The sequence below is a fragment of the Fusarium proliferatum genome (genome assembly GCF_900067095.1).
Source record: "Fusarium proliferatum ET1 genome assembly, contig: FPRO_scaffold006, whole genome shotgun sequence".
Classification (NCBI taxonomy): domain Eukaryota; kingdom Fungi; phylum Ascomycota; class Sordariomycetes; order Hypocreales; family Nectriaceae; genus Fusarium; species Fusarium proliferatum.
This window is the reverse complement of record NW_022194795.1, coordinates 979,921-1,007,530: the sequence shown is the minus strand read 5'-3', so window position 1 is coordinate 1,007,530 and position 27,610 is coordinate 979,921. Positions and strand designations below refer to the sequence as shown.

Sequence of the window (27,610 nt, the reverse complement as noted above, 5' to 3'; positions counted from 1 at the left end):
ATGAGTAATTATGCCCAGTATTCAAAGGACAAGAATGAAAAGACGGGTAGCCCGATATATATATATATATATGACTGTTCGTTATGTAACCCCCTCCCGTACTTCAGCTTCAATGCAAGTGGCCCTCCACTCTGCCCATACATAAACAATCTTGAAATATTTACACTCTATAAGAAAGGTATGCAAGTCAAAGCTAGAGAAGTAGGTACAGGATCCAAGTATGATATCGGAGTTCACCTCCGTCGTATTTCGTGTTTCGCGAAGTTTGCGGCTAGTCTCTGACATATTCTATCATCCCGTCGGCCCTTGGTGGCCGAAAAACAACATGCATTGCCGTTTTGATTGTGGATATATTGAAAGATAGTCCTATCAAAAGATAGTATTGGTTGCTTCAGTTCAGCCTCAATAATACAGTTGAAGGATCAAAGGAGCCTTGCAGATGGTCCGGCCCACTCACACTTCCTCGCGCCATCATCCTGTTTTGACTACCTATCAAATGAAAGTCACACTCTCATTGCTGCGCCTCTTTAGAGCGGAAAGCGACCAGTGTAGCATAGAAGAGGGTCCTCTCTGACTTTTCTTATCTTGCATTCTATCGTGGTTCCCGGCAACTTGATCTGTGCAAGTCTGCACTACGTATATAGCGAAAAGCTGGGCTCTCTCAAACCCAATAAATTGTAACGTGCGTGTACTGCTCGGGATGTATCGCTGTCCCTCCTGTAACAAATAAAAAGAATAAGCATTATTTCTGAATCGTCGATCGAAGACATGACTGAATCCAACTCTTCCTCCATTGCGCTTCCACTTAGCCACCTACTTCTTTTTCTTTTCTGCAGAGCTGTCCCTTCTAGGACTCTCCTCCACGTTAGTTCCGCTAGCGCCGCTCTTCGTCACAATGCCACCAGCAGCCTTACTCGCACCGACACTGATACCACGACCCTCTCGCATATCCAGGCTGATATTGCTCCCGACACTCCCACTGCGCTTGACACCAGCTTTTACCCTGGCCGCCACCGGGGAATCCAATCCACTTTCAGGTGAGTCTCTTCCCGCAGCACTCTTAAAAAGCTCAGGGGTGGCTGGTCGGTCGCCTGCAGGTATTTCGCCGGAGTATTTCACTCTGTGTCTCGTCGTGTTCTTCGGAGAAGGAATTCCAGACGCCTGCTCTCGTGCTCGGTGTGGCTGAGGTTGGGGCGTAAGTTGGACGCCATTGGCTCCCTCAAGACTTGGTGTAAGTGTCGAAGACTCGCTCTCGCTGCCATGGTAAGAATGCCCAAACGCATAACCTGATCCTAGAAGACTCTCCTGCCGACTGACAAAGTAACGATCATATTCCTCCTTTGTATGCTCGGCATCGGTGAAGCTATCAAGCGCATCGAACACGTGCTGGAAAACCTGGGTATCGACATCCCGGGCCCAGAGGAAGTCAAGATGTTCATAGTGAGGAATCTCAGTTGCCACAGTTTGAGGTGGTAGTTCCTTGAGCATAACCTTGATATCCACCAGGGAATCGCTGCCGCCGTAAACCAGAACGATTGGTGTTTTGATGTTTCGAGTCGGGTACTTGGCAACCTTAGAGTATTTGCTGCTTGAAGTGACACTGATTGGCTGGTGAACGTCATCGTCATACATCTGGAAGGATTTGTTTCGAATGATTTGGAACCAGTGAACCACACTCTTGGTGCTCGTAAAAGAGTACAAATGTGGGTAAGCAGCCAATTTCTGACTCGCGGAGATATTGAGGGTTTGCCAATTGAACAAGAATGAAAGTCCCATGTCGATGAGCTTGCTGAAGATGGGTGGGTACAAGATGGTCTCCCACATAGTAGCGGAACTGAGAATGGAACGACGACCAAACAAGAGGAACAAAACAGAAGGCGATGCTGTTACGAGCGCGTCGACAATTCCACTAGATAAGCCGGCAGGCGCCATAGCAGGCGCGAGAGCGATGAAGACATTGATCTGGTTGTTGAGCTTGGGATGGATGGCTAAGCTTGCGAAAGCCTGGGCTGTACCTTGCGAAAAGCCGATGTACGAGAGACTCTCCTGCTGGGTCGTGTCAAGGATATAGCTAATGCTATCTGGAATGTCGTGGAAGGCAAATTCATCGATGGAAAAGTCCCAGAAGGCATTGGAGGTGGGCGACTGATTGATTGACTTTTTGGAGTACTTGTTACCCCGATTATTTCCAAACTATGCAGGTGTCAGTCAATGGACGTGGGCTGCGTAACAATGAAGGCAAACTTACCCAGACGTCGTAACCTCTCTCAACCAGCTCGAATGGTAGACATCTCTGCTCATCTGTGAGAGCAACCCAAACCTCTGAGTTCATAAGAAGGCCATGGTGCATGTAGATGACCTTCTTTTTCAGACTCGTCGGGCCGTAATTGACCTTCTGACCTTCTTCGCCCTTTCTCCACTGCAGACGATGAAGACCTAAAAGATATCCATCCTTGGTTTGGACGATATGTTCCTCTGCTTCGTAGCCCCAAATGCGACACAACTCAACAAAGTCAGGCGCGTCTCGTACCTTGGTGGATATCGCTATACGATGTTAGTCCGAGTCTAGTAGAAACAGCCAAAAAGCCAACTTTTTCGTTTACTCTCCGCTCGTCGCCTCGCAGGCGCAGAAAACCTATTGAAGAGCCGTCTTGAAGCTCTATAGAAAAGCGTAACAAGAAATGGGGCTGCGATGTTGTTAGTATGACCCCTACACCGCTCGGAAAGGGTCTGCGACTCACGCAAAGCCAAAGTCAAGACTCGAATGACTGCCTCGAGACCGACGAGAATAAATGATCCCACGAGAGCTAGATACTCGTGGCTATTCGGATTAGAGGTTAGTAAAGTCGGCGCATAGTAAAGATGAGAGTGTGGATGAGCCCACGCAGATCTTCCAGGCCAAGACAAAGACGAATAGGGGAGATACTCACGGGCGAAGCCTTCCGATGAAAGGAATAGCCATCGCGGCAATCTTTGTCTGAGGATTGTCGCGATACAAGCCTATCCCAGCTCAAGGTTTTTGTTGTTGTAGGTACAAGGATCAATGAGCGATGTAGCTAGCAAGAGAGGTTGATAAGGTATCCGTAGTCCAAGGTCTTGTCCAAATGGAGGTGATGTCAGTATTCAATGAATCACATGCAATTGGAGATAGCGATAGAGTTAGTGCCTGGTCTGGTACTGGGCTACAGCGAGGTAGCACTAAGGTTAGTAGGTAGCTCGCGCACCTGACGAATCATGACCTCAGAACTTTAAGCGAGTCAACAACAGAATAAGTAACCCCGAGTCGAAAGAAACTCGGTGAAGAAACGAGAAAAATGGAGATTTTATCAGGCCTCAAGATGCTGAAAGAGCCCAATGGTCAAAAAAGCATTCCATATTTTCCTTCCATGATACCCATATGAAACAGTCATTACCACAAGCGAGCCACAGAAGACACTGCCACATGGCATACGCCAATGTCAGGGTCGCATGAGAGGGGATTGGTTCTCTTATAGTGAGTGGGCCATCGACACTTGGCCAAGTACCTACTTACCTTACGGAGTACTTAGGTGCTTAAGTAGGTACCTCTCGTAGACATACAGATTGAGTGAGTGAGAAGTGAATAAGTAAGTAACAGCAGATAATGAAAGTCGATGAGGATATCTCCAATTACTACAATCGAAATTGTAAACTCAACTACTATAGTACCGTAGAGCCCAGTCCTTCCCTTCCCTTCCCTTCTTGTTCTGTCCAGGCCATTATTTCACGACGCTCCCTCACTCTTAAATCGCTCCAAGCTGCTCCAAAATATTTCATGCCATGGAATGCAACAGTATGCCATGCCAAACATCGCTCATCCTTCCAGAGTACAGGCTACGATATATCGTCTTTCTCTTTTCCATCTCGTCATCTTATCTTGTCCCATCCTACATCCTGCTGGTCATGGTCCCCCATCTCCGTATCTGCAGCTCCTATATTTCAAACATCTTAGCGACGCCATTGAGGTGATGCTTTGCTCTGGTTCAGCCGGCATCAAGGCTCATCATGTGCTGACTTGCCGATTTACATAGTCAGGAGCACTACAACCAAATCCAGTGAGCGGTTCGAAGTGCGGCCCAAAAGTTTGTGTCTTCCCAAATAAAAGGATTACCACATAGAAGCCGAAAATCGTCAATACTCTTACGAGTATCTCACGCCCAAGGATAGCCGATGTCGTAATAACCGGGCGCCGCCAAGTAATACAAGAAGAAGAAAAAATCTTTCCAGGAAAAAGAAACGCTCCCCCAATGCCGGGTCCGGTATTTATTTATTGTTATGAACCGAGCAGCTCCGACTTGCGGTTGCTCTTCCAAAAGTCGATTGCCTCAACAACGTCGTCTCCCTTATCGTCCTCGTGTGCAAATAGAATCTGACATCATGTTAGCATCCTGGAAAGAAATAGCTTTCTGTGCGATCAAACTTACCTCATGCGTACTACTATGAAGCATGCGAATGTTTTTACGAGGCACAATGTGCACAGCACCGTTCTCCATGTTCCGGAGCTCAATAAAGTTTGGCTCGAAAGCAAGGATCCAGGGGTAGCTGAGTGCGAAGCTCTGTGGTGTACCCTCCCAGTCAATTCGCCACTCTGGCCGGGCCCTCCAGCCGTTGCGGTTAACAAAGAAGGAGAATTCCGAATAGTTAAGCAAGAACTCTCCGTTAAGTCGTTCAATGTGGATTGGCCTAACTCCTTCTTTGCGAGCCACAAAGTCAAGTGACGTATCAGCCTGGTCGAGCAATGATTGTGTTTCGAGCGTTTCGAGGGAAACGACCTCGAAACCTCGAGCGCAGGCAACGCAGAGTTTGGACTTGAGGAAGTGAACGGACGAAGATTCGGTGGGAATGTAGAACTCCTTGAATGGCTTGAGCTCATCATGACCGCCGCTCATGAATTTACCAATACCCTTCTGCTTCTTGGCCTTGGTCATGGCATCATTAGGCTCAAAGACCTTGATCGTAGTAGATAGAGCAGATGACTTGACGCAACAGACCAGATGTCTACCCAAGCAGATGCCCGTCTTGAAGAAACTGCAATGGTTCTGGATCTTTTTAGGCCTCCTAGACAGTGCGGGCTCATCGGGGTTGAGGGCAGAAACTGGGTAAGACTGGAGTGTTTTGTTAGACAAGACCAAGAGCAATTGGTACTCTTCCAGAATATCAATCTGAGTGACGCTTGCAGTCTCCAATACCCTACGGGGCACTTGATCCTTCACCTTGCGGTCCGACAGGTAAACACCATTGTCAGTACCGTACAAGAGCTTACGGCCACCATCTGTCATGATATTAGCGATCGAATCGGAAAAAGCAGAGAGGACTTACCAAATGGCGTAACACAGTTGACACGGTTGGTACCAGCAAAGAACTTGCTTGAGATGACCGTTGTGTTGAAGAAGTCGGCACGGGATCGAAGGCGTTCCTGCGCAGTATGAATAAATTCAAGCCACTTTTGACGAGCAGCTTGGTTAGACGCATAAAGCGTCAGCTCGTAACCTGCTTTACCCAGATGGCGGAAGGTGATCGGCCAACCTTCCTTTCTCGCTGGGTCGTTGGCGTTGTTCCGAATCGAAGGAATCAAGCTCGACGAGGTACGCTTCATATTGCCGTCCTTGGGAATCACCTCGTCCATTTCCCTGATTGCGAGAAGCTCCAGAGGAATGGGTCGTCGATATGCCTTAATCTCTTCAGTTTTGCCAGTCTGCTTGATGCGAACAAGAAGAACGGCGTGATCAAAGAGGAAGGCCGTGATTTCTGCAGGATCCGTGGGCGACTTCTTGAACTGGCATTTGAAGACCATTTCACGTCCCTCTTCTGTGAGTCGAAGATCAACCCTCTCATTAGGTCTGAAACGGAGCTGCTCATGAAGCCTCCTGAGGTTAAATCGGTTTTCAGCCTTTCCAGATTCTGCGTTGACTCTACCGAGAATATCTCGAATCATGACCAGAACCTTAGGAATGTCCTCTTTATCAGGGTTGCCATCTTCCGTGTATTTCAAGACGTTCTCCAAGAGTAAGGGGTATCGTGCCAGACGGGTCGTAGGCTTGGTCAAATAACCATTCAACTCCAGTTTTCTCGACTCCTTGCGCCTTTCAATCTCGTCCACAAACTTGCCGAAGTAAGGGTTGACTGATCTCTCGTTCTCGAATTCAAACTTTCCTTCCAGCTGCTTCGAACCGTACAGAATAAAGGGCTCGAACTGAGGGACATACTCAAGGAAAATGTCACCTATATTATGGACAATAGGTTCCTTTTGTTGTCGAGTCGTGAGTCCAGACGCAAACCGGGAGCTGACGGTATGAATACTGGGATGGTCGATAATGTTGCTGAAAATGGTCTTGACAACCTTTTCGCGACGCTGAACAGGAACTGGCGAAGCCTTTGATCGTAAAGGCAGAATCCAAAAGTCTCGTAAATATTCCAAATCCTTGACGAAATCTCGCTCGGTATAACAGATCTCCGAAATAACTTCCTGCCTCTTCTTCTCCCGCTCATCGACCTTCTCAGCAACCTCCTTTGGAACGGAGTTAATCCAGAGTTTCTGTTCGTCTGTCTGATCAGCCTCGTCGTCGACAGCATTAACAGCATCCTCCTTTCGTAATCCAGGGTTGATCTTAAGATTCAGTCTCGAAACTTGCTCCAATCGTCGAGGGCAGGCAATTGAATAACAAAGTTGATCTCTGGTACAGGTTGGAGAATAGCATTCGGAAAGCAGGACAAAGACACCATTGACTGCGGGCTTATCTTCTGGCTCATCCATTAATGTCTCCCTGAACTGGTACATTTCCGATTGGGAGTCTCGCAGACGGTGTTCGTAAGTGACATCGTGGAAAAACTTCTGGGCATCCAGAGCTCGGCCAAGAAGGAGGGCAAGGTTGCGATCAGTAGTCCTAATAATATATGACAAGACATCGACAGCCTCAGAACCGCTGAAAGCATTCTTGTATGTCAGTTCGTTCTTGGTCCGGTCACCAACAATAATCTTGCGACGGAAGCACTCTCCGACTCGAGATAGTAGGGCAGGATATACGAGGGGTGGTCGAATCTTCGTGGCAGTTGGGGGGCGCTCGCTCTCGATCGACTTGCTCCTGGTTGGTCGCTGAACCAAAGTAGAAGCATCAGACTCAGAAGGGGTGATGGTTGGTGCCACGGTAGAGGCCATCGACATGGTCCTACCATGATCGCCAGCACCATTGGACGAAACCATACTAGAGGTTCGGGTCTGTGCCCCTGGAGCGTGAGGCATCGAATTAGGGTAACCGTTGGTGGCCGGCAGCTCGGTAGGTGCTCGTCGGTTAGGGATGACTCGACCACTCATGGTCTGGTGGGCGTCCATGCTCTGGGGTTGGTAATTACCAGTCAGCGACATGGTGCGGTCTTCATGACGTTCTGGCACAACTCGCCCTTGAGCGGTCGTCCTCGCTGAGTTCTGCTGCGCGTAGGGGGCTTGTCGAAGGTGGTTTGCTGGAGCTTGCTGATAGGCGCTGGGAGGAGGGTGATACATTGGCTGGCGAGGAGCAGAAGCGAGTGACTGCGAGCGATAAGGGTCATTGTTCATTGCAGGTGCCGGTCCTCCTTGATAGAATCGCTGGGCAGGAGTCCTTGCACCAGGAGCTTGCGGAGGCGGCGGACCTCTTTGCTCCATTCGAGGAGGTGGAGGTCCTCCAGGGCCTGGATACGGACGTCGTGGTTGATGATGTTGCTGCTGCTGCTGCTGCATGTAGTGAGGTGGCATCTGACCACCAGATGCTGAGCGTTGGCTTGGATAGTAGCCATTCCCCATCATGCTATTGCTATCCATTGTCCGAGTCCTGCCAGCTGCTGGGTCCCCATAGTGTCCTGGGGGAGCACGAGGCGGTGGTTGCCGTTGCATACCAGAGGACATTGAAGACATAGTCTGAGTGCGGCCGGGGTCCATCATGTTTTGAGGCATCGAAGAGGACGAAGTCATTGTTTGGGATCGGCCAGGAGGCGGAGCAGCGCCGAAGATGTTGGAGAATGCAGCATCTCGTTGACCGTAATTGTTGTCGTCGCCGTAGCCCCTCTGCGGCGGCCTTTGAGGAGCTCCTCGAGGATCGTAACCGTAGTTCGACATGATAAGGGAAACTTGGGAAACTTGATCAAGGGCATGTCAGGAGAGTTTTCCAAGAAAGGGGTGGTACCTAGGGATGGGAATTGCATTACCGGTATGGTTGTGAGCGCCAAAGGCTAAAAGCTCGTTATCTGGCGTATCAACAGCCGACTTCGACGGATGCGCCGCCGTCAGTCGACGCCAATACTGTATGTCCCCTGAAGCTGAAGATAAATGTTGCGTGAGCGATAACCGTCCGTTATATACTGGCGCTGCGAATACCCTCGCAGGTAGCGCTCGTCGTTACGGTGCGAGGAGATGATGAGGGATCGGGGTGTGAATTCTTCCCAAGCAAAGTGTCGTGTCGGAATTTGCAAGTTTGGGCTCGAGGGGGACCGTCGGACAAGGCGGCCGGTTGAGCAAAATGGCAAACCTCTCGCCTTGGGCCGAAGCTCGTCGACTGATCGAGGATGTGGAGGGACGACGATAGGGAATGTGATCGCAGGCAATGGGCGGTCGCCGTCTCGAGAGGGTTTTTTCTCGGGGGAGTAGCCCTCTGGTGATGGACTTTGGAGGGAGTTGCAGTTGCAGGTTCACGATCCAAGCCAGGCACCCGACTCGTCGCAGGTAAAGAGGTAAAAGGTAATCCAAGCCAATAGAATCCACGTCCAGGTACTGAATGGAACAGGACAGGACAGGGAGTCAACTGTAGGAGCCAACGACGGACACGCCAGTGCTAGATCCACCACAGAGTCCACCTGTCTGATGGCGGCCTCTGTGCTCTTTGGGGGTCGAGATGAATGTGGTGACGGGGGGCCGGCAATGTGGGCGCGCCGTAGTGGATGGGCTATGGGCAGTTAAATTATTTAGTACAATTTCAGGGGATGAATATACTGGGGTATGAAGTAGCAGTGTAAGAGCATGGATCGTTGGCGTTGCGCCGTGGATACGAAAAAGAGAAGTGGACAAGTCAAGTTGGGTAGTTATTCAGGAGCAGGTTAAAACAGTAATTTATCTTTAGTCGGTACTAAAGTCGGTTCCTTGTTTCAAGGCGTCAACTCGAGCTGTTACAGTGAAGTTGAGCCTCTTTGTTTGTGTATCGTAGTCCGACCTGAGGTTGGTCGCCTAACTGTAGTGTTGACGCTCCAGTCCGACACCTGGAACAGATGCTGCTACAGCTATTGTTACTGCTGCCTCATTCATGTAGCAAGCACATGTCATATCTCCTCTGGCGTCGCTCAATTGTACCCGTGTACTCGTTTACTCGTTGCACGAGATCTTTGTTCGCAATGGACCCTTTGTGGTGAGTCGAATTCAATTCAAAGGTTAATTGATCCAGTGGTTGCGTCGCCACACCTTAGACGGGAGTTACGGCAATTAAACCTCCTGTTGAACTGGAGGGACCCAAGGGGCACGCTAGTGGCCGTTGATTCTTACTTCTGACATTAACCTGCATCCTTTGATTATGCAGCGGGTGTTTGCTGATTGCTCCCTACTAATCTATTGTTTGTTTGTTGTTTGTCACGGCTGAACTCGGGCAATCTCACTGACGAGAGTTGCCGAGAACAATATCAGCAGATAGGCATCTCCATGCTGCCCTTGGTTTTGATTGCGTCCCGTCCAATGTTTCTGTGACTGGAGCTGTGGAATCAAATGCCGCCAAAGACAAGGTATTGCCGGCTGTCTCGGCCCCTTCAGCCTTGGGTTAATGATACAGGGCAAACTTCACTAATGCCATAGCAGCTTCGAAGGCATACTATTAACTACTACCGGATCTCGTCTTTAGGTTGAAGGAGAACAATCGTAGCGGCCTACCGAGACAAAGGGGAAAAGTCCTGGAAACCGTCCACGTCGGCTGCCTCAAATACAGTCAAGACACCGCTTAGCAGAAGCCTGTTATTTCCCATCATTAACAGATACTCTAAATTTATACATAGAACTACGAGTCCAGTCAAGTCCAGGTAGAGTTATATATGTAACAATAGTAAGAAGTTAGATCATCTCTATCATGCAATCATACATGCATTTTGAAGGGTATTTACCTTTGTCCTACTTCTCGAGTCCAAAATTCTTTGATCAAGGCCAACCTTAATGGTTTACATGGTCACGTGATCTATCTCGAAGCCACTCACTCGTCATTGGTCAAACTCACCCGTTCCAATGTGGCTTTCCACCTCAGCTCCCAACTCCTCTGGTAGCCTTGGCCAGTAGCAGGCTACATCATCATCAAGCTATAACGTCAACTCTTCACGTCGCCCTTGACACTAGAGCTCGCCGACAGCCTCATATCCTCACCATGGCAGAATCAGAGCTCGCCCCCAAGTTTGCCCCCTTTATTGGGATGGTGAGTATCCCCGTTCTGGTCTTTCTGTTGGTCTGAAACCAGGGGTGGACGCGAATGCTGATGCTGCGAGTTTGTAGGCCGGAATTGCAGCTGCAATGGTCTTCGGATGTACGATACTCTCCCTCTTCCCGCAATGCGATATTACTCAGATCGAATACTGAACGACTCCGATAGGTATTGGTGCTGCTTATGGCACAGCCAAGTCTGGCATCGGCATTGCTGGTGTCGGTACATTTAGACCAGACCTCATCATGAAGGTACAACTGTCCTCTGGCTCAATCAAGGCTATCGCTGACGCCTTTTGCAGTGCCTCATCCCCGTCGTCATGTCCGGTATTATTGCCGTTTACTCGCTAGTCATCTCCGTCCTCATCGCTGAGGATCTTGACCCAGGCAAGAACTACAGCTTGTTTTCGTACGTCGACGCGAAGTCTCATCAATGAAAATGAACACTAACAGTATTAGGGGTTTTCTGCATCTCGGATGTGGTATTGCAGTCGGCATGACTGGGCTTGCAGCCGGTTACTGCATCGGAGTTGTTGGCGACACTGGCGTTCGTGCTTATATGGAACAGTCTAGGATCTTTGTTGGCATGGTCCTGATTCTTATCTTCGGCGAAGTTCTTGGTCTCTATGGGTACGTCATTGATGATATTTGAGTGTGTTTTGGTCATGCTAATTATCCTGTAGACTCATCGTTGCTCTTCTCCTGAACAGCAAGAGCAAGGGTTAAACAAGTCCTATTCAATCAACAATCACACCTATTCTGTCGACTTTCTATCGAATGGTCGACTTGTACGTCGAAGAGGTTTTGAGCTGCCATCGAGTTACGGAGGCATACCATCATATGTACATCGGGCATGGCGTTATTGGACGTGTAACATATCTTTTGCAAACAGGTAGAGAAATGGCGGGGAAGTTGACCATATCTAGCTTCGAGCATAATCGCAAAGTCTATGCTAACATGATTTCTCCAACATGTTGGCACTATACGTCTCAAGACAGTTTGAGTGTTCATTTCATTTGAGGGGTGAGCTACCTAATACCAGCCCAGGTTCACCAAGCCCTATGCGACCCTATGTTTGAGAACGAGCGACAGAAGAGAAGAATATGCTCACGACGACCGTTTCATGCCATCAATCGGAGTGCAGTTGACAATTTGAGAACCCCCAACTCGCATGCCATGCCTTATCCCGACAACCCAATCTAGATCATCAAAACGCCATGAGAATGCGACAATGTCGTTTCAGCCAACGTAATAGACATGACAGTAGCGACCCAGCGCGACGAAGATGCAAAGAAAATACAAAAAGGCAGAGATCAGCAAAGCAAGATCATAGCAAGCGTCGTCCTCCAATACGGCGAAGGAGCTTCTTTCGGCTCCCAGCCTCCACCTCCCGCCTGTATGGGTTTGTCGGAGTCCAGTTCCGCTGCCGGTCATCCGAGTCTCTCATTCGAGCTGATTCTACGTTAACAACTGCGATACAACACTCGACAAGCTTGTTTTTTGTTTTTCTTTTAACTTACCTAAGAACCAGTCCCACTGGCGATCCTCTCGCAGAAGAATATCATCCCCTGATTCTCGTGCAAGTCGCTCTGTACGAGCACGAGCGGCAGCCACCTCACCAACCAGATAGGGATCTTCCAACGGTCTTGTTATGTATCGGTCTTGTTCTTGCTCGCTAACATCGGTCATGACTCGACGAAGGCTGTCTACGGGATCTCGCTGAGCAGTCAGTCGCCGGTTCGCGACATTTTGGTAGTGTCGGGCGTTGGGGTTGCTAGAGACGGAAGACCATGTCGCGATACGAAAATTGTTCAGGTTCGGTTGGGATCGCAGAGGAAGAGCAGGTACTGGAGGCAAGCCGATAGTCTGCTGGCGTGGAGTTGAGGTACCGCTCCCTTGGGGAACTAAGGAGGACCTCACAACCGCGTGAGACCGAGCTGGAGGGGTGTATGATGGCAAGGTCTCGGGGTATGGATTTGTTGAGTGGTATGAGGGAGCTTCCGATACTGAGGCAATGGACAAGTCAGCAAGCTTGGTCTCGTGCCAGGTAGTGGAGCTCTGGTATTGAGCTCCAGTCTGGTGTATAAGTAGAGCCGATTTCCCAGCGGGATACAAAGAATCGCAACTACATTTGCCTACTCACCATAAGAAGGAGCAGCAGAGCGAATAGAAGCTGTTTCGAAGTCGTCGTTACTATACCGTGGAGTTGCGAGAGCGCCCGTCATGATGGCAGATTGCGGTGGAGGAAGCACAGTTGAGAGCGAAGCGGAAGAGAGCTAGCACACGACAGCTCGAGCATCAGTCCAAGAGAACTATTGGGGATGCTGAGGTTAAGTAGCGATACGAGACAATAACAGGATCACACGGTAGGCGGCTGGGACGGTTGAACGGTGCGTGGAAAGTCAGAAGGCAAGATAAGTGAGACCTGTGAAAGTGTGCGGGAGCCAGAATAATGAATGGCCTTTTGACCGGTGTTTAAGACGCCAAGCTAGGTAAGACAGGGAGGGTCAGGATGCCCAGGAGTTCGATGCACAGCCGCGGATAAACATGCATGGAGTTTCCAGGTATGCAGGAGAGGATGGTGGGAAGCAAGCAAGCGAGCGAGGTGAAGAGGCCCAGCTCGGAGGAGTACAGGGTACAGCAAACCTATTGGCGAGCGGAGCACTTCGGAGAAGTACCAGGTTCAACCCGAGCCAAGGTCTAGGCTGGGCAGCCGTATCGCATCGTGGCGTGGATTTCTCTGGCGTGGAGGTTGCAAGGGGGACTGAGATGCGGGGACACGTGAGAAAAGACACGACGATGATGCTGTGGAGGGCCATCGAAAGCACCATGACGCGTTCTGTTCAATGCAAGTCTTGAATAAAAGTGTCTTGCTTCTGGGCACTGTTAAGAAAGTTTGCTGATCCCGCCCAGTGTATATTCGTGTCACAAGCTCTCGTGCATGCGCTCCGTACAACCGCCACAACTCCAACAATTGCGAATGCAGGGTGCACAAGAGGATCTAGAGGCTGCACAGTGACTTCCCTAATTAGGGACGACCGTCAGCAAGCTCCCCTGAAGACACGTTCGGGCGTTTTCCTTAGTTGGCATAACGAGCTTCCATGGATGCTTCGACACGATACGGTGATAGCGGGGTATCACGGACAGTTTTCCGGCGAGGCCTCGGAGGACATTTACCCACTGTGAATGGCGGGGTTGTGTATGCTGTGGATCATGATCGGGCTATGTGTGCAGGGGGGAGAGTCTCTGAGGCGGGGGGGGGGGCCTAAAAGTCCAGAAGCCCACAAGCCCACAAGCCCAGATGGCCAATGGATAAGACGGCTGGCGGGTGTTGTCTTGGCTGTGAGAAGTTCCCTGGCAGAAGCAGAAGAAGCAGCGTAACTGACGGAAGCCAATGTTGCACAACGACTGCGTTGACGGTATCTCAATCCGGTTTTGTTCAAGACGGCGGTCGAGCTTGCGCCAAGTGGTGGAGCTGAATGATGTATTTGACGTCGAGCTTGCATTTCCAGGACCAAGTTTGTTTTAATTTCCGTTTCGTCTCGCCCTGCCCTGTCCTGTCCTGTCCTGTCCTATCGCAAAAATGTTGGCGCAGCTTCCATTATTTCCTTACAGTAAGGTTGCCGATCTTCCTAACCGCTGTGAACCGCGTGGTCGGGCCGGCCTATGATGCCAGACCTGGCTATTCTTTTGGGATTCTCAAAGAGCGCTATGTGACGCCCAAGTCCATTTATCCTTGCTGGAGCTCGACACCCACCTCCCTCTTCTTCCCAGCTTCGAATAGGTTTAGCTTGGCGTCCTCTCTCCACATTCATCGAAGTCTGAAGGCGCTGAAGACCTCAACGAAGTGGTGTCCTGCTCATCTTTGCTTCGAGCCATTTGATTGTCAGCCTCTTGGTGTGAAGAGCTGTTGATCAAAAGCGGGGGGGGGGCTTGCTTGATCACCAGATATAGAATTCTAAACTGGTGACTTTTGGCGCATCTCAGATGCAGGAACAGCCCGCGGGGCATCAAAGACCACTTTCAGATCGCATCTTATCAGTACCTGGGTCGTTATGTATTGTCCGCAACAGCTACTCACGAGGCACTATTGGATATTCCCCGCTTTCTCCCATGGGAAAGGAGGAATCTATCTGCTTCTAAGCGGCTGGTCCGGCCCCATTTCACCGAGGTGTCGAGGCCCTCGATTGAATTCAGTTAGTTGCGACTCATACTTCAGGGGAAGCGGCACGGTTCGCACGGAACTGTTGAGCGGGAAGTATTAAATCGCGACCGTAATTCCATAGTTCGAAGGTACATCTTGCTCAACCTGTCACACAAGCATGCAGGTTGCGCTCTGATAGTGATAGACGGCGGTGAGTGTCTGCTGACGTGCATCGAGGTGCATGACAACCTGGTTTGGTACCGTAGCTGGAATAGAAAGGAAACGCTGGAAAATGATAGATGTCGACTCTTTTCGTTCCTCGAGGTTTGTCACTCAAATAGACACCAGGTGCCAATAAATGAAACGGCCTTACACATCGAACTGCTATTTCTGTAACAATATACAATATTATACCAGAACCATCGTATGTAATGATTTATTTAAAGACAAAGTGAGCTCGGATTTCCTTCCTCCCCAGGCGCAGGTCTTAGGCGGGAGCGTAGGGCTACGTTGGATGATGGTTGGACCCTTGGATTCGAAAGGGAGGGCGGTGTCCTATTCGCAGTTGATACCTCCCTTTCTGAGAGGGTTTCCGGGAAAGCCCGTATCAAAGCAATCCTTTCTTTGTCTTTGCTGATTTGTCGATGGTGTTGCGTGACTATAGTGGCACGAGATGAACTTCGACAGTTGATGACTCTCTCGCGCGATTGGCCCACAAACATTGACGCGCCAAGTTGGTCCTTGGAAATCCAGATTTCGGGGCATGGGATTCTCTTGGCTTTTGGTGAGAGTGTTTCGTTTTGCCATAAGATACGGAAAGTGGTTGGTTTGAGTGGATGTTTGCTGCAGCAGACTGCATTCCTGCCTAAAGCGGGCTTACAATGACTGCAGCTCTACCTGCAAAAGCTCTTTTCTCCCAGGGCCATAAATCACATGCATTCAGGCGTGAACCTGCCAATATCTAAAGATTTAGGTGCATTTCTTAAGTTCGGGCTGTAAGGGACCTAACTTGGCGAGTGTAACAGTGTAAGGCACTGGTTTGACACACAATGAATGAATCTATGAGACGGGCGGGGTTGATGAGATTATCTGGACAACTGTATAAATCATGCTGAGGTGGACTTTACTACCAGAGCCTTTGTTGTTGTGTTCAATGAATATCTGTCGCATACTGGGAATTTCGTGAAAACAATATCCTATCACCACCAGCTGAGTTCTTAAAGGCGGCGACCAAGATCTTACCCCAAGCCATTACCTATATGCTCTTCACGTTTTCTGGCTGGTCATGGAGGCTACGAACATTATTTTAATTTTCATCTTTCTGGTCGCCTGAAGGTGAGTCAAGAGAAAGAATTCTATGGTTGGTTATGAGTGAATGATTCCCAGGCGCTGGGCATCTTTGAGTGTCTTGGTTGAGATATAGTGTGACATAGGAAGAAATTCATCTTTAACTCTATATACCATGCTTCATACACTAAACATCGTTCTTATAGATGGTAATTGTTTGCCGAATTCCATAGATACCGATCTTGCTCTGTGTAACAGGGTAATGATCTGCCGGCTCTCATTGGATCGGCCAATACGTGATTTCAATGCGAGATTTCACCATCGATTCAGCCCGGTTTATCTCTGCAATACGTCAATGTTCCTGGTTCTTTGAAGTTGAGTCATGGCCGACGACCCGTTTGATGCCCCACGACATATCAGATTGGTTTTCTTATTCACCATTTCTGGTGACGCAAAATGTATTTTCAGCCGCAGCGTTTTGACATCTTTCTCCTGAACCGACTGCGATAATTCTCGTATCATTGGAAATCGACAATTCCTAATCGCAATTGCAATAAATCGTCTCATCATGAGGAACTCGTCTCTCACAGCCCAGGATCCTGAAGCATTGGACCCTTCACAGCAAAGCAACAGTGAAAATGATACCCTGGAGCCTCGTGAGGATCAACCGCTACTTCAAGGTCCCGACGAAGACAGTTGGAAACCTCCTCGTGGGTTCGTCTGGATTCAGTTGGCCATTATGTCGAATGTATTCCTCTATGGCCTCGATAGTACCATCACCGCTGCCACTTATGCCGTCATCAGCTCTGAGTTCGATGCCGCAAACACAGCCTCATGGTTGACTACATCGTATCTTGTCACTAGCACAGCGTTCCAGCCTCTCTATGGCAGGGTATCTGATATCTTTGGGCGACGACTGTGTTTCTTCATTTCGACCATTACGTTTACCTTTGGATGTCTTGGGTGTGGTGTTGCGAACAATATCATCTTTCTCAATGCCATGAGAGCATTGACGGGCTTTGGCGGTGGAGGCTTGATGACAATGGGTAAGTGTAACTCCAAACTCTCTCATTCACTTCCATTGATATGCGAAAGCCACTATTGTCAATTCGGACATGATTCCTTTTAGGAAGCGCGGCATGTACCAAGCTCTTCAGAACGGCATCTATGGCTTTGGAGCTATTTCTGGAGCTTCCTTTGGTGGCTCGATTGCCGACCATATTGGCTGGAGATGGTGTTTTCTCTTTCAGGTGCCCGTATCAATCATGGCCCTGATCATTGGAGCCCTAGTCGTCTCTGATCAATCTGGAGGTTTTTCACTCGATGGCAGTCTAGGTACTGTCTGGCACAGAGTCGATTTCTCTGGGTCACTTCTCCTAGTCGTAGCTATCTCGGTTCAGCTTGTGGGACTCAGCCTGGGAGGAAACGAGCTTCCCTGGGGTAGTCCTTGGGTGATTGGAGCCCTGATTGGGAGCGTTTTCTTGTTTGGTCTTTTCCTCGTCGTTGAGGAAAAGACGAGTGCCATCCCGGTTATCCCCCTCCGTTTGCTGCAAGGAAGGCTACCTATTGCAACGCAGTGTGCAAACGTATGCGCAGGCATGGCTGCATATGGGGTAAGCTTCCGCGAGTTGTCCACGTTTGGTGATTTAGACTAACACTTCACGAGTACCTTTTCATGCTTCCGCTTTTCTTTCAGGTTGTTCTGCTTGACTCGGCCACCACAGCCGGTGCTCGACTTGCAATTCCTTCACTGGCGACTCCAATTGGCGGCCTTATTGCTGGTGTAGTTATGTCTCGTTGGGGCAAACTGCTTGCTCTTGTGCGAACTGGAGCTCTGTTGATGGTGGTAGGCAACGGCTTGGTGACCTTACTCCAGTTTCAAGATTCGAAGTGGAAGTACTTTGTCTATGTCTTTCCCGCAAACCTTGGTCAAGGCATTATTTATCCCGGTATACTGTTTACTTCACTCGCCTCGTTCGACCACGCCGGTAAGCACACGAGTCTCTGTCGATCAATATTGCCAGCTTACAAGTTTACAGATCACGCTGTCACGGCCTCGACAGTGTACCTCATCCGCTCACTAGGAACCGTCTGGGGCGTTTCAGTCACATCTGCCATCGTACAGACTACACTCAGCGTTCGCCTGCCTGATGCATTGAGTGACGTAGCAGATAAATGGAGAGTATGCCCTTTTTCTTGTCGCCAACTTCTGTCGTAAAGCCTTTGATCAGATGCTAATCGTGCTTTGCCACATAGGTTATTGAGCAAATCAGACACTCTGTCGACTATATCCGTCAATTACCTCCCGATGTGCAACTCAGGGCGCGTCTGGTTTACTATGATGGTTTGAGATATGCGTTTGGCGCCTCGACTGCCGTAGCCCTTCTAGGACTCTGTGCTGCCTTGATTGCCAGCGGAACTGGCCTTCGAACAACTCACAAGTAGTCAGACGTGGCCAAGACTCTGTAGTTCATCAAACGTCAAATAAGTCTCAGTCTCCTGCATGCAATCAGATTTCTCTGGGCAAGCGTTCACTTCATGACTTTTACTGGTGGTCATTGGCAGAGTCCTAGAGCTCCTTGAGCTCCTTAGATAGAACCAATTCAATTCTTGCAGTCACCTGCAAATAGAGTGACCGAATCTCGACGACATCATGTGCCCGCCGATCAGCGTAATGCAGACAAACAAAAAGTGTGGTTCCGCCCGGGATCGAACCGGGGACCTTCTCGGTGTTAACGAGATGCCATAACCAACTAGACCACGGAACCAACGTGGTTTGATTATTGGAAAGATGTTGTCATGAAGATAATATCTTAATTGCTTGATAGCCATTGAGCTGATAGGTCTATCCTAAGGTCCTCCTGTCTAGCAAGAGGCATCAAGGGCCGACATGATCGAGGCGATAAAGGCTTCAGGCCAGCAGTACGCGAGTAACTACCGCCCGTAAAGACTGTGCGCAATAACTGGAAAGGAAATGTATCATCGAAAGATCGCTCTATACCTTAGGTGCTAAGACAAGGTATGTTAGTTAAGAGACACCAACTACATTGACCACGAACGACTTCGAGATTGTCGTACCGACTTTTCGTTTCTTTTCAATAATCAATGATCTCATTATCTAGGCCGAACAGATAGTTTCAACGATATCTCAACTCTCTCCTAAGGTCCTTTAACTGAAGCTGAGATACTGACACCAGGGCGTTGCAAGTGTAGCTACTCAGAGAGGGTAATAGGGACGGTTATCACTACCAATAACTGAATGCGACAATAAGAGCCTGATGAATACAACATGAGAGAGTTCTTTATACATTATCTACTACCTTTAAGGTAGGTACCTAATAGGTGTGCTGTAAGTTCCTAGTTGCTGCTGCCTGAGGTGCCAGGTGCTTGACAGTGGCTGCCAGACATTGAAACTGCCTCCGCGATAGGCCCCTCTTGATCAATATCAGACGCGACTAAAATCGTCCCTTCTCTCCTCCTTCCCATTTCATTCTCCTTATCCTGCATCATAACCTCCTAAACTTTCAACCTCACCTATTAACTACAGCACCGCGACCAACTTCAAGCCGGTTCATCAGTATAGGGGGCAGTTTAGAGCGAAACTTCCTCGTTGATTAACCTGCTTTTGCCCTTATTAGTCGAAGTCCCGGGCGCTCTTTCAGAGATTCAAAGGTGCATCCGGGAGCAGCATGTTCTATAGCCACGAGAGTAAGTCACCTCATGATATGTCATCAACTAGGACATAGCTAACATCGTTTCAGTCCTCAGCAATACCCAGTATGGGGTTGCCACCATTTGGTATATATCAGTGCCTTCTTTTCGTCTCATTCTATTCACTGACTTTGCAATCTAGGCTCGTCGCCACCGTGGGCAAGTCTAATCAAAAGCGGTTGACTCGCAAGGCAATTCAACAAGTCAACGTTCCCAAGGCATGTGAGACCATCATCGACCCAGGAGCCCCGTTGGCTCTACGTCTCCAGGGAAACCTCCTTTATGGAGTCTCTCGAGTCTATGCCCAGCAATGCCGTTACATGCTCTCGGACGCTGAAAAGACACAATCTGACATGATGACCTTCTTTCGGGTTATGGATACAAGTGAAACGGACCCAAACGCGGGCAAATCAAAGTAAGACGTCCTTTGTTGCCTCACAAAGCTCTGTGTACTGACATATTCTTCTAAGGCGGCATCAAATAACCTTGCAGGATGACCCGTCCTTTGATCCTTTGTCGACTATCCCAAAGCTCGACCTTTTGGCTAGCGTTGATGACTTGGTTCTTCTCTCGACAAAGTTTTCGTCACAAGGCAGTATCTCTCAAATGACTCCTAAGACTCAAGGTTCCAGCTCTTCAGGTCGGGGCAATTCACTGCTCAACTTCGACATTCCTCAGTCTTCGCATTCTGGCAGAAGTTACCGTCTCCCAACGGATCTTGACCATGATTCTCCTTTCGCAAAACCTTTTCATACGCAGGACCCTGTGGAGGACTTCAACCCGTTCGGCGTAGACATTGCAAATATGCCTTGTCTTGACCTCAACTTTGACCTCGACGGCAACCTCATTGAGTTCGGCGACATGGAACCACAACTCCCTCCCCTTCCTGGAACGGCGGCATTCGAAGAGCAACTCCAGATTCAAGCTGCCAACGCCCGCCTCGACGTCGAAAATGGACCCCTTGAAGGAGACAATGTGATCATCATGGGTGAAGCTGCCTTACCTGACGCTGAGCCTTTCCCCAAGCGCTCTGTTGCCAGAAAAACAACTTCCTCGGCCGAGCCCAGCTCTGAATCAGTTTCGACTGAGGAAGCCAAAGCACCACTGAGACGACAAAGGCGACGTCGAATTCGCCAAATGGTCGACGGAAAGAACCATGTTGCTGCAACAGAGATGCGAAGCTGGTCTATGAACTATCTTGACAACATGAAGGCCAACTACAAACCCCGTCCTGTTACCACTGTCGCTCAGGCACGCCACAACGCGAAGGCTCTTCTTTTTGACAATGGGCTCGCGGGTATTGGTAGAGCTAGTTCAGGGGCGGCACACCTCCTCGCAGAACACTTCTCTGGTATGGCTCTCTTGGCACAGTTACAGGGAAAGAATCCTGAGCAAGAACCAGAAATTGTGACGCGAGGCCGCCGCCGTGCTTCTGCTGAAGCTTTTGAAGACGAGCACAATGAAGCACGGAATGTCCGTCAGAAGTTAGACCATGCCAACGAGCTTGGGGGTGGTGTTGATTATGGCATGGGTGCTATCATGTTTGGTGAAGATACTGCCCCAGAGATGGGAATGGATGCAGCAAAGGGTCTTGAAGATCGGCACTCCTCATCCATGGCTCCTTGGAGTCGTCCTCCCTCTGCTGCTCCTGGTTCGTCTATTCGGGGACAGGGTAGTGCACAGAAGAGATTCCCTGCTCCAAGTCCTCTGCATGCCCGCGGTAGTGCAATTCGCCCAATCGAGCGCTGGAGTGATCAGCTTGGGCCGCAACATGGCTCTGATGACTTGGCGATGCTCCGTTCTCAAGATTCTTCTATCGGCGATGAAGGATTCATGGTTGATGTCGAATTCGGCAATGGCGACGACACACAGGGCTCTGGTGCCGTCATTGATGCCTCTGCTCTTGACTTCTTAGGCTATGCCACTTCTCGTGTGGAGTCCAAGGGATATACTCGTGCTTGCGACCAAGCTGACCGTCGCTGGATTGATTTCAACACTCTTACCGACGAGCTCGATGACCCTGCCAACTCCAAGAAGTTCGCATCGGAAGCTTTCATGCATGTTCTCGTTCTTGCAACTAAGAACGTCATTGCTATCGAGCAAGATGGGATTGCCGACAAAATGCCCTTCGGGACCATCCGCATTGGCCTCACTCTTCCTCAGCAGGAGTTCGAAATGGCCGACGAGCTGGCCTAGACTTGTTTTTGGACCGAGGGTTCAATTGGTACACTATCATTCATGTGAGTTTCATAGACGCATGGCGATGAAGCCTACGACAGGAACGACTTTTATTGGCGATGACTTTACGATTTCACGCAGCGTTGCCCATTTCATTTATAGGGGAATTCAGCCACCAAATTCTTGGAGTTCGTGGAACACTTGACATGGAAACAAAATGGGATCATAGGTATTGACAGCATATGTGGGATACGGTCAACGGTATATATCTTGATTTGCGGGTGGGAAACGAGGTAGCAACGGGATATTTCTGGTCCGTAAGCAAGAGATTCATTCAGTGTGCAAACACTCGATACATCATATTTAAAGAAACAGAACTTGAAATACTTCACATATTATTATTGATATCATCTCTAGTCGAAAGGATCATCATCCACTCCACCCTCTCGATCTTCGAACTGCATGTAATCAGCAGATGTGCCCTCGGACTGAGCATTAATCAATTTCCAAGCCTCATGAACAGAGTCCAGGATGGAATCATCGAATGCTAGACCCAGCGACGGGAGGGAAAATGTAGCAATGTCTCTATCTACGCTCAAAGAATTTGATCCACCGCTCTGTTCGTAGTACACCTGGTAGATCGGCAAGGACGCATTGTGGTCCTTGGAAACAGCGGCAATCAGAGACGAAAGAGCCTTTTTGAGGACTGATTTCGCTGATGTGGTATAGACAGTGCTGAGATATATAACATCTGTTGACCTTTTGTTAGAATGATTGTCTTTTAATCATGTGTCAAATAAAATAATAAAGTGTGAGGTGTGCATCAGGTTGTCAGAGATAATGATCGTCATTAGAATTCAGACAATGTAGATAAGTATTCGGTATGTGAATCATCATAACACAATGAGAAAAGAAGAAAGGATAAGGTGAACTCACATTGTCCAGAAGGGCACTCCCCAGTGTCGCTTGAGTGTACCATAGCATAGACTGGAAACTCGTGAGGGCTTTCGTCCTCAATAGTGACAATGCTCGAAGGAAATGCCACCACTGCGACAGCGGGTGTGGGAGCGCCGTCAGTAAGCAGTTCAAAGACCGGAGACAAGTTTGACTTTGTGACCGCTGTGAGCCTGCTGATTCGAATACTGCTAGAGTCAGCTGCATCGGCGCCTTGGACCACCAATTTGGTCTTGACGTCGATATCATTCGTGAATGAGAGCTCCAGCGGAGCATCGGGTTGTTCTGATCGTTTCAGGTTCTTAATGCCAGATCCCAGCATATATATTGCACCGCCAACGGCAGCAGCACGGCAGCCCACTTGAGCCACCTCTGACAATCCACCCCATTTGGGATAGACTGCAGCGAAGCCAGAACCGAAAACGCCCATCGATGTCATATGTCGGTTGATGGCGGTTAAGCCATCTTTGACCGATATTTTCCCATCGTGACTCAGCGTCAGTGTGATGATGTAGGATTGAAGTGCAGCATCGAGCTTGAACTCGGAGGCCAGAAACTGTGCCAGCTCCTCATCAGCACGTGCCTGCCATGTACCGATATTCGGTTCCGAATCAAAGTCAAGCACAAACTTGAGGAACTTCATCAGGGACCGCTTGGACCGAGCTGGAATGGACTTGTTGGAGAAGACATCTTCGCGGGTCGATGGTATCCGGCTGAGCGACGGTGTGGACGAGGAATCTGAAGAGGGCTGGAAGATGTAGAAGGAACCGACAGCGAGAAATTCAATCTGCCGAAATGCTTTCGAGTCGACGAGCTGAGTCACCAGCTTCGACCGCGAATGTATCAGCTGCGGCGCGAGAGCCAAGCTATAGGATCGTGTAGCACCTAAAGCGTCCGCATCTCGCGTCACCTCCGCAGAAAAGAACAACCGTGATGGGTCTGTCAATCGATTCTTCTCAGCCCACTGATCTGTCTCCTGAAGGCTGAACGCGGCTTCGCTGCCTCCGTAGAAGTCGTTGGGGTCGACGTGTAGAATATTCTTGCCTGAACGCGACAAAGCTCTTCAAGAATGAAGGCTGGGTCAGTCCGACCGAGGCAACATCTCAACAATGGAATCCAAAGCTTACAGGGCGAGGAGGGACTGTTGTAGCCCAGTGCCGCTGATCACTACATCCCATAGGGTGTCTGAGAGGGATTCCATGGTGAGGTTGAGATTGCGAGGATAGAGGGAGAGGAAGGGAGAGGAAGTTGATCAGCCTTTTTATGATGCGCGAAGGTTGAAGGAGATTTCAAGTGGGGCAGGGTTGCTAAGCAGTAAGTGGAGGTTTAGTAAATAAAATCAGTTGGCCCGTGCACTTCAACTCCCAGCAATGAAAAAAAAGATTGGCCGATACTTTTTTTCTTTTCTCTTCCTTTTTCCTCACCATCCGCTCAGCCCTTTACGCAATGTCTACCTCTTCTGCGGAACATTGCTCGTGGCGTAGTAGTTTCATTACTACTCACTTTATGAGTGGTAGAGCAATTTGTCTTCCGGTATCTCCTGCCCTAGAATAAAGTCTGAAAGGGTGGGTCGAATGGCCTTGACACATTTCTTGATCCATCCAACTTAGTTCATGATGATAATGGTAAAAGCCACGGTTATGGGCAATTGCAATGCATTTTCTTTTCATTAGGGTATCATTAATCTATGATTGGGTGATGGCCGCGTTGAACTCTTCCCATCGCTTTGAAGCCCAGCCTAAGAACTGCTCTGACGTAAGGAACTGGGGCGTCAATGCAGTTCCTCCATGCTTGGAGATGGACAAGAGCTTAAGATCCCCGTCTTTGCAGTCCACCACGACCGTTACACTTTCGTCGCAGAGTGACTCTTCAAGTCTGTCTGGGTCAACGAGGAGCCAGAACCTGCCGTCAGTGGGTCGGTCAGTTTCTTTGCCGGTAAAGACAACTGCTGTGCATGCGATTGGAATGTTCGTGATGTTGAGAGGTCGGGCCTGTTTGTGGGAGCAGATGACCATCTCTCGGTCGATGTCGTATCGCGCTCCAGGAAGCTTCGTGTTTCGTAGCGCAGCCATTGTAGCGGCCCATGCAGCATCGAACGGGTTTCCATCGAATGAGATGAAAAAGATATCAATGTAGAGCACCCAGTAAGCCACAACGGATCGGTTCTCGTTGCTTTTGTCCTCTCCATCCTCCTCCATGCGATCTTCGAAGTCTTCTGATAGTGGTGTGTGCCATATTCGCAGGTCATCAGGCTTGATGATTCTGGAGCTGTGAAGAAGGGAGTATATGCGTGTGCTGAGAGTCTGGGCAAGAGTGCTTGGTGGACCACCTGGGAGAAACTGAGGAGCGCAACCCGTAGCAAGCTCAATGTTGGGCACCAGGAGGTCGTAGTCTTTCAACTCGGTCTCGGTATTGGAGGCACGATAATTCGGGATGTTGGGTGTTAAGATGGTCTCGCCTCGTACACCGCAAATGACGGTAGTGTCGCCGACACGAACAACAGCACTGCCGTGAGCGTGTGACAAGCTCGCCAAGTTGACTGTTGGCTTGCGAGATTCGTTTCGGGCTCGTCCATTGCTTCGAGCTGGGCGAATATCATCAGAGGCGGGATCGAGGCTGGCAAGTAGATACGGATGAGGCGACAGCTTGGCGAAAGTCGTTCTTGTCAGTCCCTTAGTGGAGGCCATGGTAGTGAGTTAAACTGAACCCTCGGTCAGGATTTACTGTAAGTTTAGGTATTGACCGTGGTTGACTTTTGATATGAGAAATGGATGATGAAAAGTTGGAGAGATGTTCGCAGCCTCGTGGGGTTCCTTGGTGGGGTCACTTGAGCTCCGTCCAGTCAAAGAGGCCACCATGTGCAAGGCTGACTTACCTCAAGCTTCAACATACCTACCTACGGAGTACCTAGGGTAAGTTAAGCAGGTATACCTACTATATTCAAAGAATATCTGTAGTAGGATACTTGGCGATATCAACAATGATATTTGACAAACTGCTATTTCATTTGGCTCAATGGGGTATTACAATTGGCCTTGTTCTCTATTGATGCACTTGACTAGAGTTAATTATTGAACTTCGTTACTCCAGCCATAATCGGTAGAGACAGTTCATTTCCTGGTCATATTGACGGTTGATGCAATTAGGAAGACTTGTGGCTATTGGAATTTCGCTTGACAACGTCACAACTTCTGCATTGAGCATCCTCTTCGTTATTCTTGACAAGGGACTTGCCGACCTCTTTCCCCGTTACGTTACCCACTGTCAAAAGTTCAATCACCAACAACACCGTCAAGATCGACAGTCACAAGAAGCACAAGTCAACCAACATCACCAACAACATATTCCGTTTGATCCGACACTTACCGTACATCGTGAGGTATCCATGAGGCGTGGCAAAGGCGACAGCAAAATTTGACAGGGAGTTTGGATCCTTTGTTGGTCCCCTCACACCATGGGCTTTATCCCGCCGCGGTCCGCAGAAACTGTGCATGGGGAGGGAACATATCACCAACATGCCTAACGGCCATGATGATGTCGTGAGACTTTCTCTGTTGGTTCAGGCATCCTCGATACATCATCGAACGACTATAGACTCTTTCAATATCGACGCAAACCGTTCCTGGCCCATCATATTACGCTCGGATGATTCTCGACCATTTTGAGATTCTAAATGCCCGATATGAACAAGGAAATCCTCGAATGAGGTTCGAGGCTTTGAAAGAAGGAAGCATGCGATTAAATCTCCAGAAGGCTAATCACCTCAAAGAGCGAATCAGAACTCGCCTGTTACCGCCCGTTGAAGAAGCCATCGAAAACCTGCAAGGATCGTCACTGCGTCTGTCGGCCAATCATGTTAGCCTATCGCATCTCATCACAGCGTTACATCTTGAAGACTCCACCCTGGCTGCTTCTGACTGCAATTCAGCCCCCAAGTCCATCAGCGGCCTCTAAGAGCAATTACCCGTCCTTGGAGGGGGGATAGACCAACGCAGATGGCTCAAGCAAGTGCTTGGATCACGGCTCGAGTGCCAGGAACATCTTGGCTAGATGTGTCGGGAGTTTCCAGCACCCAATCCTGAGCCTTATTCAGACGCTCATCTTTCCCGTGGTTGTGGATGAGCCAACAGTCGTTGAGAGCTTAAACATTCGGCAGCTATATTATCACAATGCTAATTTCTCGTCCCGTACAGCAAGCGCTATGTCTCATTTTACTGTGAAGCTATTATAGCGTTCATCACATTATCACAGCGGTCTTGAGAAAGATGCAATGAAGCCTTTATCTAAGAAACAACTTTTTATTTTTATTTCTCTTACAAAGTTTCGAGCAGAGAAACAGTATGTCATGCCCCAGCCATCGTTGATGATGATCCGTGTCAACATGCAGACCTAGAGCCTGCATCCCGGTCCCCTCAACCAGAAAACACCCACATCCCGCCATCGTGTTTCTCTCATTATGGATTGACCTTTCTCTTAATTCTGCATGTCACCCACCTTCATCACTCCGCCTGCGTCTATGTCTCTCAACCACGCCAGCTCGCGGCTGTGTGACAGCCGGATGATCCACTCATGGGGAAACGGCATTTCATGAGCTGGCCAATATCAGAGCTCCGTCAGCCGCTGGTCCTTGTGTTGACTCGTTTTCTGCACAGACTCTTCCCGCATGTCAATCTTGAATTCCACCTCTTCTACCCCTGCACGTACAGTGGTGACATGCTTGCCGCCGCCGTATCACAAGAGCCACCCACCAGCTGCAATATACACTTGCTGGGCCTTACCTCTGCAGCTGTACCATTCTCCGCTCGACGGTGAGGATCCGATCGCCTGAGGCCATATATTCGGCCGCATGCCCATTTAGACTCCACTGTAGCTCCCCGTCTTAAGACTAATAAGACCCTGCTACC

General features: G+C 49.3%; 8 protein-coding genes and 1 non-coding gene across 9 annotated transcripts; 3 read left to right on the top strand and 6 right to left on the bottom strand.

Annotated features, from left to right (window-relative positions):
* Positions 1-813: 813 nt before the first annotated feature.
* On the bottom strand, positions 814-2,962 carry FPRO_09406 (uncharacterized protein; the record flags this gene model as incomplete). Its single annotated transcript, XM_031232795.1, has 5 exons — positions 814-2,193; positions 2,249-2,544; positions 2,604-2,687; positions 2,742-2,821; positions 2,931-2,962. 5 exons carry the CDS (start codon positions 2,960-2,962, stop codon positions 814-816), a joined length of 1,872 nt encoding a protein of 623 aa, XP_031082696.1.
* A 1,329-nt stretch (positions 2,963-4,291) lies between these two features.
* Positions 4,292-8,107, bottom strand: FPRO_09405 (uncharacterized protein; the record flags this gene model as incomplete). The annotated part of the gene is made up of 3 exons (XM_031232793.1): positions 4,292-4,387; positions 4,443-5,290; positions 5,338-8,107. 3 exons carry the CDS (start codon positions 8,105-8,107, stop codon positions 4,292-4,294), a joined length of 3,714 nt encoding a protein of 1,237 aa, XP_031082695.1.
* A 2,272-nt stretch (positions 8,108-10,379) lies between these two features.
* On the top strand, positions 10,380-11,158 carry FPRO_09404 (putative V-type ATPase subunit C` (VMA-11); the record flags this gene model as incomplete). The annotated part of the gene is made up of 6 exons (XM_031232792.1): positions 10,380-10,427; positions 10,505-10,535; positions 10,602-10,684; positions 10,735-10,841; positions 10,892-11,062; positions 11,116-11,158. The coding sequence occupies 6 exons, from the start codon at positions 10,380-10,382 to the stop codon at positions 11,156-11,158; spliced, it is 483 nt and encodes a 160-aa protein (XP_031082694.1).
* Positions 11,159-11,759: 601 nt separating this feature from the next.
* On the bottom strand, positions 11,760-12,657 carry FPRO_09403 (uncharacterized protein; the record flags this gene model as incomplete). Its single annotated transcript, XM_031232791.1, has 3 exons — positions 11,760-11,884; positions 11,953-12,438; positions 12,576-12,657. The coding sequence occupies 3 exons, from the start codon at positions 12,655-12,657 to the stop codon at positions 11,760-11,762; spliced, it is 693 nt and encodes a 230-aa protein (XP_031082693.1).
* A 3,774-nt stretch (positions 12,658-16,431) lies between these two features.
* Positions 16,432-18,308, top strand: FPRO_09402 (uncharacterized protein; the record flags this gene model as incomplete). Its single annotated transcript, XM_031232790.1, has 5 exons — positions 16,432-16,909; positions 16,959-17,476; positions 17,530-17,851; positions 17,903-18,045; positions 18,120-18,308. The coding sequence occupies 5 exons, from the start codon at positions 16,432-16,434 to the stop codon at positions 18,306-18,308; spliced, it is 1,650 nt and encodes a 549-aa protein (XP_031082692.1).
* Positions 18,309-18,557: 249 nt separating this feature from the next.
* tRNA lies at positions 18,558-18,631 on the bottom strand. Its single transcript has one exon. It is a non-coding gene; the product is annotated as a tRNA-Val (tRNA).
* Positions 18,632-19,552: 921 nt separating this feature from the next.
* Positions 19,553-21,770, top strand: FPRO_09401 (uncharacterized protein; the record flags this gene model as incomplete). Its single annotated transcript, XM_031232789.1, has 4 exons — positions 19,553-19,571; positions 19,625-19,661; positions 19,717-19,989; positions 20,045-21,770. 4 exons carry the CDS (start codon positions 19,553-19,555, stop codon positions 21,768-21,770), a joined length of 2,055 nt encoding a protein of 684 aa, XP_031082691.1.
* Positions 21,771-22,165: 395 nt separating this feature from the next.
* FPRO_09400 (uncharacterized protein) lies at positions 22,166-23,907 on the bottom strand (the record flags this gene model as incomplete). The annotated part of the gene is made up of 3 exons (XM_031232788.1): positions 22,166-22,503; positions 22,689-23,767; positions 23,834-23,907. The coding sequence occupies 3 exons, from the start codon at positions 23,905-23,907 to the stop codon at positions 22,166-22,168; spliced, it is 1,491 nt and encodes a 496-aa protein (XP_031082690.1).
* A 484-nt stretch (positions 23,908-24,391) lies between these two features.
* On the bottom strand, positions 24,392-25,393 carry FPRO_09399 (uncharacterized protein; the record flags this gene model as incomplete). Its single annotated transcript, XM_031232787.1, has 1 exon — positions 24,392-25,393. One exon carries the CDS (start codon positions 25,391-25,393, stop codon positions 24,392-24,394), a length of 1,002 nt encoding a protein of 333 aa, XP_031082689.1.
* Between the last annotated feature and the right edge of the window lie 2,217 nt (positions 25,394-27,610).